Source organism: Elgaria multicarinata, chromosome 20 (genome assembly GCF_023053635.1).
Source record: "Elgaria multicarinata webbii isolate HBS135686 ecotype San Diego chromosome 20, rElgMul1.1.pri, whole genome shotgun sequence".
Taxonomy (NCBI): domain Eukaryota; kingdom Metazoa; phylum Chordata; class Lepidosauria; order Squamata; family Anguidae; genus Elgaria; species Elgaria multicarinata.
The window spans coordinates 18137450-18152794 of NC_086190.1; the positions used below are offsets into that span (position 1 = coordinate 18137450).

A 15345-nucleotide genomic window follows, 5' to 3' on the forward strand; every position below is an offset into this window, starting at 1 on the left:
AATAATAATAATGCTGACGATGATGAAATGGGCCTACTAGAAAGTCGGGGCCAAGGATTTAGAAATTTGGGGGTAGTGGGGTGGCGGTAATGTTAATGCCTAAAAGTCTGATGCCAATTCCTCTGAAGCTCTAAGGAATGTAGAGTTTGTTCCTATTACCGGTAGCAAGTTTTGCTTGCACCCATGTCCTGGTCGTGAGTCCCTGGTTGACAGCTGGTCAGCCACTGTGTGAACAGAGCACCGGACTAGACGGACCTTCGGTCTGGTCCAGCATCGGGGCTCTTCTGATGTTCTCTTTCAGCTCGGTCACAAACTGTACCCAAGAGTTTTAAATGTTAGGCCTCTGACAAAATTAGGTATCTCGTTCTTTTCAGTATTAGCAGGAGAGCATAAAAAGTCCATCCTCTTAGTTTTGCTTTATTTAGAGATCAGCCTTCCCCAGCCTGGTGCCTTCCAGAGTTTTGGACTTCCATCAGCCCCTGCCCAATGGTCAGGAATGCTGGGAGTTGTGGTCCCAAAACCTCTGGCAGGCCCCAGGTTGGAGAAGCCTGCGATGTAGACGAATCCACAAGTGACTATTCAGGCGGTGTCATGTTCAGAATTGCCGTAGTAATAGAGCAGCCTTTGCCGACCCGTGGCTTCCAGAGGCTGGCTGGGGGATGATGGGAGTCACAGTCCAACACACCTATCGGTATAGAGGCCTGTGTTGGGTGCGTTTCTGCGCTTCCTTTAAGCTGAGGGAAAGTGGCAAAACTCCTGCTTCTGTATCCGTGGTCCCTTTAGTCGCAGATACAGAGGGATGCTGATCCGAAATGTGCGCCTGCCTCCTGCTCTAGAGGAGGAGGGCACCTTCCGGTCGTACAGCTGGGCTACCTTGGCCAGGAGATGGGTCTTGCTAGAGAGGGACAAAAGTGGTTTCAAACAAACCAGAATGCGTCCACTTAACCACAGTCGTCTCTGAATCTTCTGCCTGCTACCGCTGAAATGTGCTCTTCGTCTGTCCTCTTCCGCCAGAGCACCCTCCTGCAGCAGCTGGGGGTGGCCCCCTTCTCGGAAGGCCCGTGGCCCCTCTACATCCACCCTCAGAGCTTGTCCGTGCTCTCCCGGCTTCTCCTCATCTGGCAGCACAAAGCCAGCTCCCAGGGAGACCCCGACGTGCCGGAATGCCTGAAAGTGTGGGAGAGGTGAGAGGCGGCGGAGGCGGCCCGGTGAAAACGTCCCAAGCCCCGACATGGCTTCGTTCTCTTTGGAACGGCGGGGTGGAGGGTTGTGCCAAGCTCAGACTTCTCCCCGTTTTAGCTCGCGTCTGTGCCTTTAGGGAAGGCGTTTTTGGCATCTGGACCGCCCAGAGAGGAGCAAAGAGAGAGATCTGGGCTGCCAATGTGTGTGTATTTCTCTCCCCTGAAATCCCCGATTCTCAGGGGTAGGGGACGCCTTTCACCCAAAGTGCCGAGTTCAGTTTCAGAGAAGCACTCTGCGGTGGGCAGGAGCCGCGATGCAAATGTTCCCAACAGATTGTTTCTTTAAGCTCCTTCTGCCAGTTACTAAGCCTTAGAGGGCAGGGGATTTCAGCCTTTCAGAATGCGGTGGTGGTGGTGAAGCACTGCACAAAACCTAATAATAATAATAATAATAATAATAATAATTATTTATTTATTTATTTATTTATTTGTTACCCGCCTCTCTCTCCAGATCGAGACGGTGTACAACATAAATGCAAATGCCATAAAATACATATAATTAAAACATTTTAAACTAATACATTATTAAAAGCAGCGCATTATTAAAAGGCAAATTTAAAATTCAGCTGGGTAGGCCTGCCGGAAGAGGTCAGTCTTTATGGCTTTCTTCAATTCCGGAAGACTGTTAAGTTGACGAATCTCTCCCGGCAAGCCATTCCATAATCTGGGAGCGGCAGAAGAGAAGGTCCTCTGGGTAATACCTGTCAGCCTTGTTTTTGTGGGCTGGAGTAAGTTCACCCCAGATGACCTGAGTGTGCGGGGCGGATTGTACAGGAGAAGGCGATCCCGCAGGTAGCCCAGATCCAAACCATGTAGGGCTTTAAAGGTGATCACCAACACTTTATACTTTGCCCGGAAACTAATCGGCAGCCAGTGAAAAGATTTTAAAACTGGTGTGATGTGGTCCCCCCTAAATGTCTTTATTTATTTATTTTATTGCATTTCTATACCGCTGCCTGCCTGCCATCGACTCCCTTGCCTTAACCTCCCTCCCCGTTCGCCGGCAGGTTTGTGGGCACCCTGAAGCAAAACGCCATGCAGGGGACTCTCCCCGGCGACACGGAGGACCTGAACGTGGAGCAGCTGCAGCTGTTGCTGCTGATCTTCCACAGCTTCTCGGACAAAGGCCGGCGCTCCGTCTTGACCCTCTGCATCCAGACCATCCTGGAGCTGACCGCCAACCTGGACTCCCAGCTGCGCTGCGTCCCTCTCCTGCTGGCCCGCCTGCTCTTGGTCTTCGACTACTTGCTGCACCAGTATTCGAAGGTTCCGGTGTATTTGTTCGAACAGGTACGGGGGTCGGACGGGCGCTCCCGTGTGGAATTGTGCAGCCCACAGCTGCGGGGACCTCTTTCATCCTGAGGCCGGAGTTCCGTTCCGGAGAAGCTTGCGGGGACTGCGTTCGAGTGATGGGTGGTGCCGGGATACCAAAAATGCCAGTCTGTTTTATAGCTTAAAGCTCTTTCTGCTGGGAGGCATTTCAGCCTTTGGGCAGAAAACTTTACCAAACCATTACCATATTTCTTCGATTCTAAGACGCCATCGATTCTAAGACGCACCCCACTTTTAGAGATGTTTATTTGGGAAAAAGGGCATCTTAGAATTGAAGAAATACGGTATTTTATTTATTTATTTATGTATTTAAAACATTTATATCCTGCCCTAAATCATTAAGATCTCAGAGCGACGTACAGATAAAAACATACAGTATAAAGCAATCAATATGCCCCCTAGTTGGGCCGGATTTGGCCGCTGTGCAGCTGAGTTGCTGCACCCCAGATGTAACCAGCTGGCGTCTGGCAGGTTTCCCCCAATCCCAAGCAGCACAGATGTGTTGGACTGCAGCTCCCAACACACTCAGCCGGCGTGGCCCAACTGCACGCCGCCTTTCCCATGGGGGGATCTGGCGACCTGCCTTTGCAGCCAACCTAACGTCTGTCTCCTCTGCATGTCCTTTCAGGTGCAGTACAACCTCCTCACCCCGCCCATCGTCTGGGCGAGCGGGTCCCAGGATGGCGGCCGGCGAACCGCTTCCCCGCTCTACCACGGTTTCAAGGAAGTGGAAGAAAACTGGGCCAAGCACTGCTCCTCAGGTAGGGGAGGGCTCTCGAGTGGTCCCACGTGGGAGACGGGGGCGGGCCGAGGGAACGTCAGGGCCTGCTCCAACCTTCACAGCGCTGACAAGAAGGAGCGAGAGAGACAAGGACAGGGAAAGGGAACATCAGGGAGCTACTCAAGTTGGACAGCCCCCCTCCCTGGAAATAAGAGGGGAAGTGGTGCCATTTCCCCGCCCCCCAGCCCTGCTGTGAAAACCTAGCTAATTTTTTTCCTCTTCCCTCTCCATCCCTATTTCCTTGCGTGTTGCGTCTTTTTTAAGATGGTAATCCTGCGCATAGGGGCTGACTTATTTGCTGACTGCTTGTAAGCCTCTCTGGGAGCCTTTTTCTGTCTGAGGAACAGGATAAAAATACATTAAATAAACAAACAAATCCTAAATAAAATACATTAAATAAACAAATACAGAAATCCTTTTGTAACAGGGCCTCCCTCAAGAGTCAGCGGCATTAGAAAGCTGAAGAAGTGACATGTTAAGAAAACGCACAAGCTGCTCTCTGGGCCTTTCCAAACGACAGAGACTGGATTTTGGATTTGTATGTCATGGCCAGGCTAGGGCCAGAGCTGAGGGGCACAGTGCTTGAGAACTAGGAACTTAGGAGGCAGCTCGAGCCCTGATGCATTTCATCTTGGCTTACCCTCCCCCAGCCTGGGAGTAATTCTGTCCTGCTGCACAAGGTTGTTGTAAAGATCGCCTTTGTGTTCATTGTCTCTGTATTCCCTTGGGCCATTCAACCCCCAGCGGATTCCTCTTTTCCTCCCAGACGCAGCTCCTCAGCCTAGATTCTACTGCATCCTCTCACCGGAAGCATCTGAAGACGACCTGAACCGTCTCGATAACACGGTACCTAACAATCTCCCCTCCTCCCCCTGATGGTGCGGGACTTGAGCTTTGCTACGCTGGAGGAGACGTCTTTTATTGTTATATACCCAGTGGTGTTCACTAGCTGGCTCGTTTCAAGAGCACGGCAGTTCATTCTGCACGCCTAGAAACAAGATCCAAAGTCTCTGAGCAAACAGGAAAACGAAACGCGCGAAAGAACTTTGGGGCCCCGAAGAATGGTGAAGCCATAACTCTTCCACCAGTGCAGCAAAGTTTCCTAGTCGGGGTTCCTCCTCTCTCGCAGTCCGAGCGTTCAGGCCTACCAGTTTGCTCTCCTAATACTAGAACCGAAAAGGGACATCCCTGAAACTGTTCGGTGAAAGCTTCTTCATGCCGCGCGTAGATTTGACTGCGGGATTTGCAACCGTGGGATGAATCGGGGCGGCCACCAGTTGGGCTGCCTTTAAAAAGGGGGTTAGGTCACTCCCCGGAGGAGAAGCAAAATAGCTCAGACTTCCCCCCCCCCCCCTTCTCTTGCAGGTGTGCGAGGTCCTGTTCTCCAAGGCCAGCAAATACGACGACCTGTACTCGGCTCTTGCTTCGCTGCTGGCAGCCGGTTCCCAGTTTGACACCCTCCGCAGGAAGGAGAACAAAAACGTGACAGCGCTGGTAAGGGCTGTCTCCCAGAGTTGCATCGAAACCTCCAGCTTGACGGGTTGCTGTATGTAAATGCAATACTACTACTGACTTTTTTATTACTGTATTTATATGCCGCCTTTTTTCCTCCAAGGAACCCAAGGCGGCAGACAGAATCCTCCTTCTCTCCATTTTTATCCTCACAACAACCCTGCGAGGTAGGTTGTGGTGAGAGGCTGTGACTGGCCCAAAGTCACCCAGTGGGCTTCCATGGCTGAGTGGGGATTAGAACCCGGATCTCCCGACTCTCAGTCCAACACCTGAGCCGCTATACCGCACTGGCTGAGCTGTGTGGTGTATTTCTTACCCACCTCTCCCTTTGGATCAAGGCGGGGAACAACATTAGTACAACAATACAGTATAGATCAGATACATGCAATTAATTAAAAGAGCGTATAAAACTAATACAACATCAAAAAAAAAATCAACAGATCTTAAAAATTCTTGGTTTATGATTCATCTGGGTAGGCCTGCCGGAAGAGATTAGTCTTTATGGCTGTCTTAAACTTGGAGAGAGGGTTAAGTGGACTAATCTCTGGCACAGCAGTGTGGTGGAGTGGTTAGAGTGCTGGACTGGGAGTCAGGAGGTCTGAGTTCTAGTCCCTGCTCAGCCATGGAAAGCCACTGGGTGACTTTGGGCCAGTCATAGACTCTCAGCCCAACCTACCTCAAAGGATTGTTGTTGTGAGGATAGCATGGAGAGTTGGAGGAGGATTATGTACGCCGCCTTGGAGGGAAGAATGGTGGGATATAAATGCAATAATAAATAAATAAATTCCACAGTCTGGGGGCAACAGAAGAAAGTGTACTTTTGTCCAACGTAAGTCCTGCTTAGAGTAGAGCCATTGAAATGAGCGGGACTTAAGTTAGCCGTGACTAATTTAAATCCCATTTATTTCAGTGGGTCTCCTCTAAGCAGAACTGACTTGCTTCTGCTCTCAATTCTGCCATCGATCATGTTTTAAAGCTTTAAATCGCGCACGCGTGGGGTTCCCCCCCGCCCCCCAGCTTTCGAACTGTTTTTAAAAATGTAACGTTTCAAAAGCTTTTACATGGTTTGAAATTTTAATTCTAAAAGTTGTCTTGTGGGGGAGGGGGGTGGGCTCTTTGGGGCAAAAGCCGACGTCTCTATTTGTGAAGTTAAAAATAAATAAAATAAAATCTGCCTGCAGTGCATGTGAAACAGTAGGAGGCCTCTTGGGGGCCCAGACCAGGAATCCAAAGCTTCTCACTTGGGGGGTGGGTGGGGCTTGAAACTGAATGACCAATAGCTCCCTTTCCCCTCCGTGTCTCCCTCCGTGCTCAGGAGGCCTGCGCGCTTCAGTACTATTTCTTGATCCTGTGGCGGATCCTGGGCATTTTGCCTCCCTCCAAGAGCTACATGAATCAGCTGGCCATGAACAGCCCTGAGATGAGTGAGTGTGACATCCTCCATACGCTGCGCTGGTCTTCCCGGTTGCACATCTCCTCCTACGTCACCTGGATCAAGGTATCCCTGCTGGGCCCGGTCCAAGAACCTCAAGGCGGGAGGGGTGGCGGGCGTTGGGAGAGGGGCCGGGCTGGCTGGCCGGCCTCGTCTCGGCCTCTCCGCTTGGTCGCTGTCGAGCCGCCCAGAGCACAGAGTTTGTCGAAAAGGACTGTGATTAATATTTATTTATTTATTACATTTTATATACCGCCCCACAGACGAAGCTCTCTGGGCGGTTTGCAACAGTTAAAAACAGCGAGCGTTAAAAACGGATATACAAAAATTTAAAACTTTCAAAAACATAAACACAACAGTATCCATTTAAACAACAACAGTTCTGAGGTCTGTTAAAAAACGGAGTTGTTAAATGCTGTTAAATGCCTGGGAGAAGAGAAAAGTCTTGACTTGGTGCCGAAAAGATAACAGTGTTGGTGCCAGGCGAGCCTCGTCAGGGAGATCATTCTGTAGTTGGGGGGGCCACCACCGAGAAGGTCCTCTCCCTTGTTGCCACCCTCCGAGCTTCCCTCGGAGGAGGACCTTAGATGTTGAGCGCAGTGTTGGGGTAGGTTCATGTCGGGAGAGGCGTTCCGTCAGGTATTGTGGTCCCAAGCCATGTAGGGCTTTATAGCTTAAAACCAGCACCTTGAATTGGGCTCGGAAGCATATAGGCAGCCAATGCAAGCGGGCCGGAATTGGTGTTATATGTTCGAACCTCCTGGTTCCTGTTATCAATCTGGCCGCTGCATTTTGCACAAGCTGCAGCTTCCGAACCGTCTTCAAATGATGTTACGCTTACTCCGGTCAAGGAAGCTCGTAGCCTTGGCTTTATCTTCGACTCCTCGCTCTCCTTTATTCCTCATATTGAGGCAGTAGCTAAATCTTGTCGATTTTTCCTGTATAATATTGCCAGGATTCGATCATTTTTGTCTGTCTCTTCTGCCAAGACGCTTGTTCATGCACTGGTTATTTCACGGTTGGACTACTGCAACCTTCTTCTCTCTGGCCTTCCTTCTTCTCACATCAGCCCGTTGGTTTCTGTTCACCACTCTGCCGCAAAGATCATCTTCTTAGCACGCCGCTCCGACCATGTTACTCCGCTTCTGAAATCTCTTCATTGGCTTCCAATTCACTTCAGAATCCAATATAAACTTCTCCTGTTAACCTTCAAAGCTTTTCACGGTCTAGCTCCTTCCTATCTCTCCTCTCTCATCTCACACTATTGCCCCGCTCATGCTCTTCGCTCCTCTGATGCCATGTTTCTCGCCTGCCCAAGGGCCTCTACTTCCCTTGCTCGGCTTCGTCCATTTTCGTCTGCTGCCCCTTACGCCTGGAACGCTCTTCCAGAACATTTGAGAACTACAAGTTCAACCACAGCTTTTAAAGCTCAACTAAAAACTTTTCTTTTTCCTAAAGCTTTTAAAACTTGATGTTGTGCAGACTTCTACTGTTACTTTCTACTGTTAGTTTTTCCCTACCCTGTGCCTGCTTACCCTTCCCTGTACCTGTTGGCATTCTCTTCCCCTCCTTATTGTTTTACTATGATTTTATTAGATTGTAAGCCTATGCGGCAGAGTCTTGCTATTTACTGTTTTACTCTGTACAGCACCATGTACATTGATGGTGCTATATAAATAAATAATAATAATAATAATAATAATTCAAAGGCTGCCCCACGTGGAGTGCATTGCAGTAATCTAATTTGGAGGTTACTAGAGTATGGATGACTGAAGCTAGGTTATCCCTGCCCAGATAGGGGCGTAGCTGGGCCACCAACCGGAGTTGGTAGAAGGCACTCCGTGCCACCGAGGCCACCTGGGCCTCAAGTGACGGAGATGGTTCTAGGAGGACCCCCAAGCTATGAACCTGCTCCTTCAGGGGGAGTGTGACCCCGTCCAGAACAGGTTGAACATCCCCCATCCGGTCAGAAGAACCACCCACCAGCAGCATCTCAATCTTGTCTGGATTAACTGGTGTGGTGGTATTTTAATGGTGTCCAGCATGATAAAACTGGGAGCAAAGCGAAAGGAACAAATTAAGCGAGGGACTTGCTCTTTACAAAGCCCTCAAGGAATTTCCTTGCGGCCATAGCGAACAGGGGCTACCGTGTCACTAGCAAAAGGTTAACTATCGCGGCCGCTGAGGCAATGGGAGGCGATATACGAAATGAATTTTTACTTCGTCTCCACGTACGAAGGACAGAACCGCATGTGATCTCTCCAGCTGTAATCGCAAAACTGTTCAGACTGTGGTACGCCTACGTAGCTCTCTCCTCTGCCATGATGAAGTAAATGAAAGGCAATTGTTTTAAGGAAGAGTCATTTTCTGTAGGTCAGCTGGAGCCAGTGTATCAACTACTACACGTATACCAAGCTGCAGCTTTCCAAGTGACACTGGTATTTTGACATCCTCATCTGTGAGGTCCAAATGGTGTGTGTGTGTGTGTGTGTGTACACACCTCTCTCTGTGTCCCTATAGAGCCAGCCAGGAGTAGATAAACCTGTTACGTGCTGTATGGGATTCGTACGTCTGTTGGCTTTGGCCTTTAGCGCAACAAACTCCGTAGACCTTTGCAGTTCTCTTAAGGCACGTTGTGCTGGGTCTTCCTAATTCCCCACTCACCCACCCTCCGACTTCCACTTAGGATCACCTCGTCAAGCAGGGCATGAAACCCGAGCACGCCACTTCCCTTGTCGAGCTGACCTCTGCCAAGTGCAGCTCCGTGAAATACGATGTGGAAATTGCCGAGGAATACTTTGCTCGCCAGGTGGGTTGAGGCCCGTCGAAGGCCCGTATTTGTTTGAAGGTGTGGCTTAGCTTCCCTTGGCAGCAATGGCTCCCCAGGGATTCAGCCAGGGGGGCTTGGAGATGCCGGGGTTTGAACCTGGGACCTTCTGCCGTCAAAGCAGGGGCTGTACCACCAAGGTACAGCCTTTCCCAGCTCTTTCATTGGACTGTTGCCCCGTCCTGTCCAGCCCGTGTTCGGTTCCAGACAAGCCCAACGAAGGGTCTGGAACAGCCTTCCCCAACCTGGGCCGCTCCACATGGTTTGGCCTACAGCTCCCATCAGCCCCAGCACAGGGGTGATGGGAATCCTCGCCCAAGATATCTAGAGGCCACCCAGTTGGAGAACGCTGGGTTAGAAGCTTAGTTGAGGACCCGGGTGAGCGACTTTTGGCCTTACAACTCCCATGATCCCTCCCCATTGACTCTGCTGGCTAGTATGATGGGAGTTGTAGTCCAGTACATCTGGAGGGCGACACGTCGCTCACCCCAGGGTTAGATTGTGGGGTCCCAGGGTCAAATCCTGTCTCGGCTGTTTGGGCGGTTCTGTCTGTCTCTCAGCCTAGCCTACCTTGCAGGGTTGATTTTGAGGACGTAGTGAGAGAAGTCCCCGCAGGCTCCCTGGAGTTCCTAGGAGGAGGGAGGGAGGGAAGGAGCCGAAAGCAATTGACAAACAATCACTGCCTTTCTCTCTCTCTCCCTCTCTCTCCAAAGATCTCGTCTTTCTGTGGCATCGACTGCACCACGATCCTTCAGCTCCACGAAATCCCCAGCTTGCAGTCCATTTACACCCTGGATGCGGCCATTTCCAAAGTCCAGGTCTCCCTCGACGAGCACTTCTCCAAGCTGGCCGCCGAGACCGACCCACGCAAGTCGTCCGAGATCACCAAGAACCTGCTGCCGGCCACCTTGCAGCTGATCGACACCTACGCCACCTTCACCAGGTGGGGACCTCCCTAGAGTTCCTGACCGGAAGCTTTGGCTTCCGCCTCTCTGAGAACCGCGGACGTTCTGAATTGGGGACTCCCAAGCGGGGAGAGTCCTTCTCCTGAAAACGGCGTCCTTTCCTCTGTTCTCGATGCAGGTCTTACTTGCTGCAGAGCCTCGGCGAGGAGGGCACCGCCGAGAACAAGCCAACCGATGAGAAGTTGCAGGGATGTGCCGCCGTCCTGGCCATCGGCTCTGGACGATGCAAGTCCAACACTCTAGGTAAGCCGCCTTCTCCCTCCTTCCTCGGACGGCTTCGTTCAGCAGCAGTGCTTGTGTTCCAAGGTGGATCAGATGGGAGCTCTGTAGGCCAGGCTTCTTGGTCTAAGGTAAGGATGAGATCCTTGCTTTGGAAACGTGAAGTGCTTTGCTCGATTCCGAGAGGAACCCGCGGCGTGGGCGGGGAAAGAAGGGCATACCTTTGCGTGAGGATCTCACGGGCAGGTCACATGCTCTGTACCCAGAAGGTTCCAACTTGAACCCCTAAAAGGATCTAGGGTTCCAGGGCTAGAACCCTGGAGAGAGGGCTGAGCTTGGAAGGGCAGAGGCGGGAGGCGAGGCTGAGTTTGGTGGAGCAGTAAGCAGGAGGCGGGGCTGAGCTAGGTGGAGCAATGGTTTAAACTGGTCCTGGATTCAATCTCCAGCATCTCCACTTGGAAGGATTCCTGCCTGAGGGTCAACAGAGGCCTTTACCTGCAACCCTTCCAGTCAAGAGTAGACGTTTCAGGTTTAGACGGGCCAAAGGTTTAGACTTGGCCTAGAGTGGCTTCATGCGTCCCAAGCCCCTGGAGCTTCCTCCGGCTCGTTGGAGGGCAAGACTTGGCTGGGTCTGGAGTGCCCCCTGATCCCCTGACTGCCTTCTCCCTGGTGCGCAGGACCGGCTCTCGTCCAGAACTTGCCTTCGGCTGTACAGTCCCTGTGCGAATCGTGGAACAACATCCACACCAACGAATTCCCAAACATTGGCTCATGGGTGAGTCTGTTGGCTGTTCCTTTCAGCCTGCCCTTTTCCTTTCTCCTTGGGCTCACGCCTGCCTGCTCCTTCCGTCCCGTGGGGGAGCAGTCCGGCACCAGCACTGATTCTCCCTGCTTGTCGCCCGTTTCGCGATCCGTACGCCGGCGTTGCCTCCTTTCCCGCCACCAGGAGGCAGGCTCACCCTGCCGGTTTCTCTCCTCCGGCCGCGTCTCCCTCGATCAGCATTTCCGCCATTGTGTTCCGCTCTCAAGGGTAGCCTGCCCCAACTCGGTGCCCTCCAGATGTTTGGGACTTCAGTTCCCATCAGCCACAGCCAGCGGCCAAGAATACTGGGAGTTGTCCTCTGGGATATTTCAGGCTACACCAGGTTGGGAAAGGCTGCTCTCAGAGGCCAACTGGGCGGGAGGTGCCGGAACTCCGTCCTGACCCAGGAAAGTGTGATGCAAACCTTTTGCTCCGCTATACAACTCGCACAGCTGGCAACCGAAGGAGTTGGGCTTTCTCGTGTGCACGCCCACGCCAGGTTGAGTGACCCCTTCCTCAAGGAGGCTAACTTCTAGACGTTGGGTTCCGATGTTATCTTGCTCTCTCTCGGACATTTCCGCGGTTTATATTTTAAGTCTCGTAAGGACGCTGTCTTTTCAGTGCGGGAAACGGAAGTTTCCGCTCTGCTGTTTTAAGAGATGTGTGCGGGGTGTGTTTGTGACTGTGGCATTGCCCTGGGAGTAAATATGAAGGGTGCCTTAAATAAATAAAACGTTCTTATCTCCTTCCTTCCTTCCTTCCACCTCCACCCCCCAACCGTGACCTCTCCTGGGGCTCCTTTGCAGCGCAACGCTTTTGCGAACGACACCATCCCGGCCGAGAGCTACATCAGCGCGGTTCAGGCCGCCCACCTCGGCACCCTCTGCAGCCAGAGCCTCCCTCTCGCGGCCTCCTTAAAGCGCAGCCTCTTGTCCTTGGTCCGGCTCACCGGGGACCTCGTGGTGTAAGTCCCGACGTGGGTGCTTTTGAGTCCGGGCCCTTTCTCCTTCCTTCGGCCTCGTCCCGGCACCTGGCCTGCCGGATGCCGCCTTTGGGGTGGCGGGGTGGCGGGCACCGTCTGGACAGGGAGCCGTCCCCTGAGGGCGTTCCTTTTCTCTCCTCCGCTCCAGTTGGTCGGACGAGCTGAACCCGCCGCAGGTGATCCGCACCCTGCTCCCCTTGCTCTTGGAGACCAGCACGGAGAGCGTGGCGGAGATCAGCAGCAACTCCCTGGAGCGGATCCTGGGTCCGGCGGAGTCGGATGAGTTCCTGTCGCGGGTCTACGAGAAGCTGATCATGGGCTGTTACAACATCCTAGCCAATCACTCTGACCCCAACAGGTAGTCATCTTTGACCCTTTACGGCCCTCAACAGCTTGGCCTCCTCCTCCTCCTCCTCCTCCTCCTCTTTGCACACTTCGTTTAACCTTCCCTAACCTCGTGTCCTGTAGGCTTGTCTGACTACAGCCCCCCTCGCCTCCAGCATGCACCGCCATCAGGTTGGCTGAGGCCTTTGGACGGCCCCCTGCTCCAAATGACGGCCCTTTGCTTTCCCGGTATTTTATTTTCCAAGACTTTTAGCTGTCCACCGATGAATACTTAGGTCACACTTCTCTCCTCCTTTGTATACCAGGGTAGATGAATCTCTTTCTGTTTATCGCTCTTGGATCATTAATAATAATGATAGTTTATTTCTTACCCGCCTCTCCACTTGGATCGAGGCGGGGAACAACGGCGAATATAAAACACATAAAAACTGATTTAAAAGCGTAGTACACGTGATTAAAACATCCTTAAAACATTCTAAAATTCCACTGGATAGGCCTGCCGGAATAGATCGGACTTTATTGCTTTTTTAAATGCTAAAAGACTGTCAAAAGGAGGATCGATAGCAAAGTAGTTTCTATAGTTCTTGAATTGCGTGTTTAGCTCTTGTCTCGTTTTTTTAAAAAGAATGGTTTAGCGTTCTTTATTTGATGTTGGTTGTGGCAAAAGGGGCACGGAAGTTGAATGGAACGAAACGTTCATCTCTGCGACAATTTCCCCGTAATACAGGTGTCCAATTGAGGCTGTCCTTCTCCCCCCCCCACTCCCCCAGTGGCTTAAAACCCCGTTTCATGCCTGTTAAGACTTAACCTGCCTTAGGAAAGTTCACATCTCTGGAAACCAAGCCATAATAATCCTTCTCTAGCGGCCTCGATGAATCCATCTTGGAGGAGTGTCTGCAGCATCTGGAGAAACAGCTGGAAAGCAGCCAGGCCCGGAAAGCCATGGAAGAGTTCTTCTCCGAGAGGTGAGCGGGTTCCCTGTTTCTCTCGCCGTTTCTGAAATACCTTCGCTGGGGTGGTGTTAAGAACGTCACGCAGACGGGGCTGGATATACGCGATAAGGCCTCTTGGGAGTGGACCAAAGCTCCATCTAGTTTTTGACAGTGTCCAGCCAGACGCCTCTTAAGACAGCCTTCCCTACTCTGGTGCCCTCCAGCTGTGTGGGACTCCAACTCCCAGAATCCCCCAGGCTGGAAGGCATCAAGTTGGACAAGGCTGCCCTGGGCCTTTCATGTGCTTCGTAGTGTTTTTAACTCTCCTTGACTCCCCCAGGTAAACAGCAGGCTTCCTTCATAGCCTTATTACAGCTTTCCCTGACAGGGTGCCCTCCAGGTGTGTTGGACTGCGGCTCCCATCATTCCCAGCAAACGATGGGAGCTGTAGTCCAGCCCGTCCGGAGGGCGCCAGCTCGGTGCCCCCTCTCATTTCAGAAGTGCTGCCCTGGCACGCCAGGTGGGCTGCAAACCTCCAAACCTCCTTAGGTGTCCGTCGCTCTGTGGCTCCCCGCCGTTTCCTCTCACGGTTTCTCTAAACGTTTCTTTTGACTAGCGGGGAGCTGGTCCAGATCATGATGGTGACGGCCAACGAAAGCCTCTCCGCCAAGTTCTGCAACAGAGTTCTGAAGTTCTTCACCAAGCTCTTCCAGCTGAGTGAGTTTTAACGGCGGCAGCGCGTTGCTTCATTCTCAGCGTTGGCATGTCTTACTTTGCGTAAAGCGTGCGAGGCGGTGTGTTTCATGTTGTTTGTGTGGGGGCCCAGTTCCACCGAGGAATTTCCCCTTCCCCTGAGGGAGCAGCTTCTATCCCTGAGGCCGTTGGAGAGAGCAAAGGAGAGGGCCTACCACCAGATTCTCCCCCCTTCCATTGTCCGTTGTCCATGCCCTTCCTCCAGCAGAGAAACCCTCCGTTCATTTATTTCTCTATTTCATCCATTTAACATTCTTTTTAGGCCGCCTTGAAGGCTGGAACCAGCTGGTTCCTCCATTCCTCGCCAGGAAACCACCCCTCTCCTTCCCCTTTCCTTACGTGCCATGTTTCCCCCCCACTTCCTCTTAAGCCCCAGATCTACAGAGCCAAGGAACTTTCCCCGCGCGGCCAAGGGAGCTTCAGCCGTGCGTTCCTTGGCTACCGGCTTTCCTTCCTGCCTCCTCCCACCACTGCTCCAGAGTCCTGTAACAATTCTTTTGGGAAACTGGTCAGGGGTGCTGAACTCCAAGCCTCTGGGCCAAATTCAGCCTACCTGGGGTCCCAAATCTGTCCCTCTGGTGTCCGCCTGATGGCCACGCCCCTCTCCCCATGTTGACAAGTGGTTCCTGCTTCCCCACCCACACTCCAAAACACCAATCGTTTAGCGTTTTCCTGGCTTTTGTGCAGTTTTCCCCCCATTCTGAAGTTGTGGAGGAGGGGGGAGAGAAAAGGCTTCGTGACTGGCAACAAGAGCTTTAAGCTACAAGATGTGGGTGTGTTTGGTATTTGGGCCACGCCCCCTTTGCTTTCGGCCCCGCCCACCACTGGAATGCAGCCCCCCCCCCCCCCCCCAGAGCCTCTCCGAAATGGATTTCGGCTCTCCAGATGAAAGAGGTTCGACACTCCTGCATTGGTGGTGGTGGGGGGCTTCATCCACGCCTTGACGTCCGGCCCTTATGAAAACATCTGACTCCCCTTGTAGCCAAAATATCCACATCTGTACATCTCTGCTGGACTCTGCCTTGCGGTTTGCGTGACTGGGTTGCAAAACCCGCCTCTCTTTAGCCCGGAATGGAGTTCGTCGTGCGCACACGCAGAGTATCGGCGGCGGTGCTCTTCAACGCAGCCCAAGCGCCGCCCGGCCGCCATCTCCGTGGCGGACCCGGCCTCTCTCGGCATCCGGGCGCCCGCTCGCCGCTCCGTTCCACCTTCCGCTCTTCCT

The 15345-nt window shown here is 52.4% G+C and overlaps 1 protein-coding gene across 1 annotated transcript in view; it reads left to right on the plus strand.

Annotated features, from left to right (window-relative positions):
• The window catches only part of UBR4 (ubiquitin protein ligase E3 component n-recognin 4), a 120606-nt gene that overhangs the window by 17538 nt on the left and 87723 nt on the right, over positions 1–15345 (plus strand). Inside the window, exons 18-31 of the mRNA XM_063145474.1 lie at positions 1015–1184; positions 2249–2531; positions 3202–3334; positions 4121–4200; positions 4720–4848; positions 6182–6364; positions 8985–9107; positions 9839–10068; positions 10209–10333; positions 10987–11084; positions 11918–12075; positions 12242–12451; positions 13302–13403; positions 13987–14087. Coding sequence (XP_063001544.1) covers positions 1015–1184; positions 2249–2531; positions 3202–3334; positions 4121–4200; positions 4720–4848; positions 6182–6364; positions 8985–9107; positions 9839–10068; positions 10209–10333; positions 10987–11084; positions 11918–12075; positions 12242–12451; positions 13302–13403; positions 13987–14087 — 2125 coding nt within the window. The remainder of the gene's footprint in view (positions 1–1014; positions 1185–2248; positions 2532–3201; positions 3335–4120; positions 4201–4719; positions 4849–6181; positions 6365–8984; positions 9108–9838; positions 10069–10208; positions 10334–10986; positions 11085–11917; positions 12076–12241; positions 12452–13301; positions 13404–13986; positions 14088–15345) is intronic.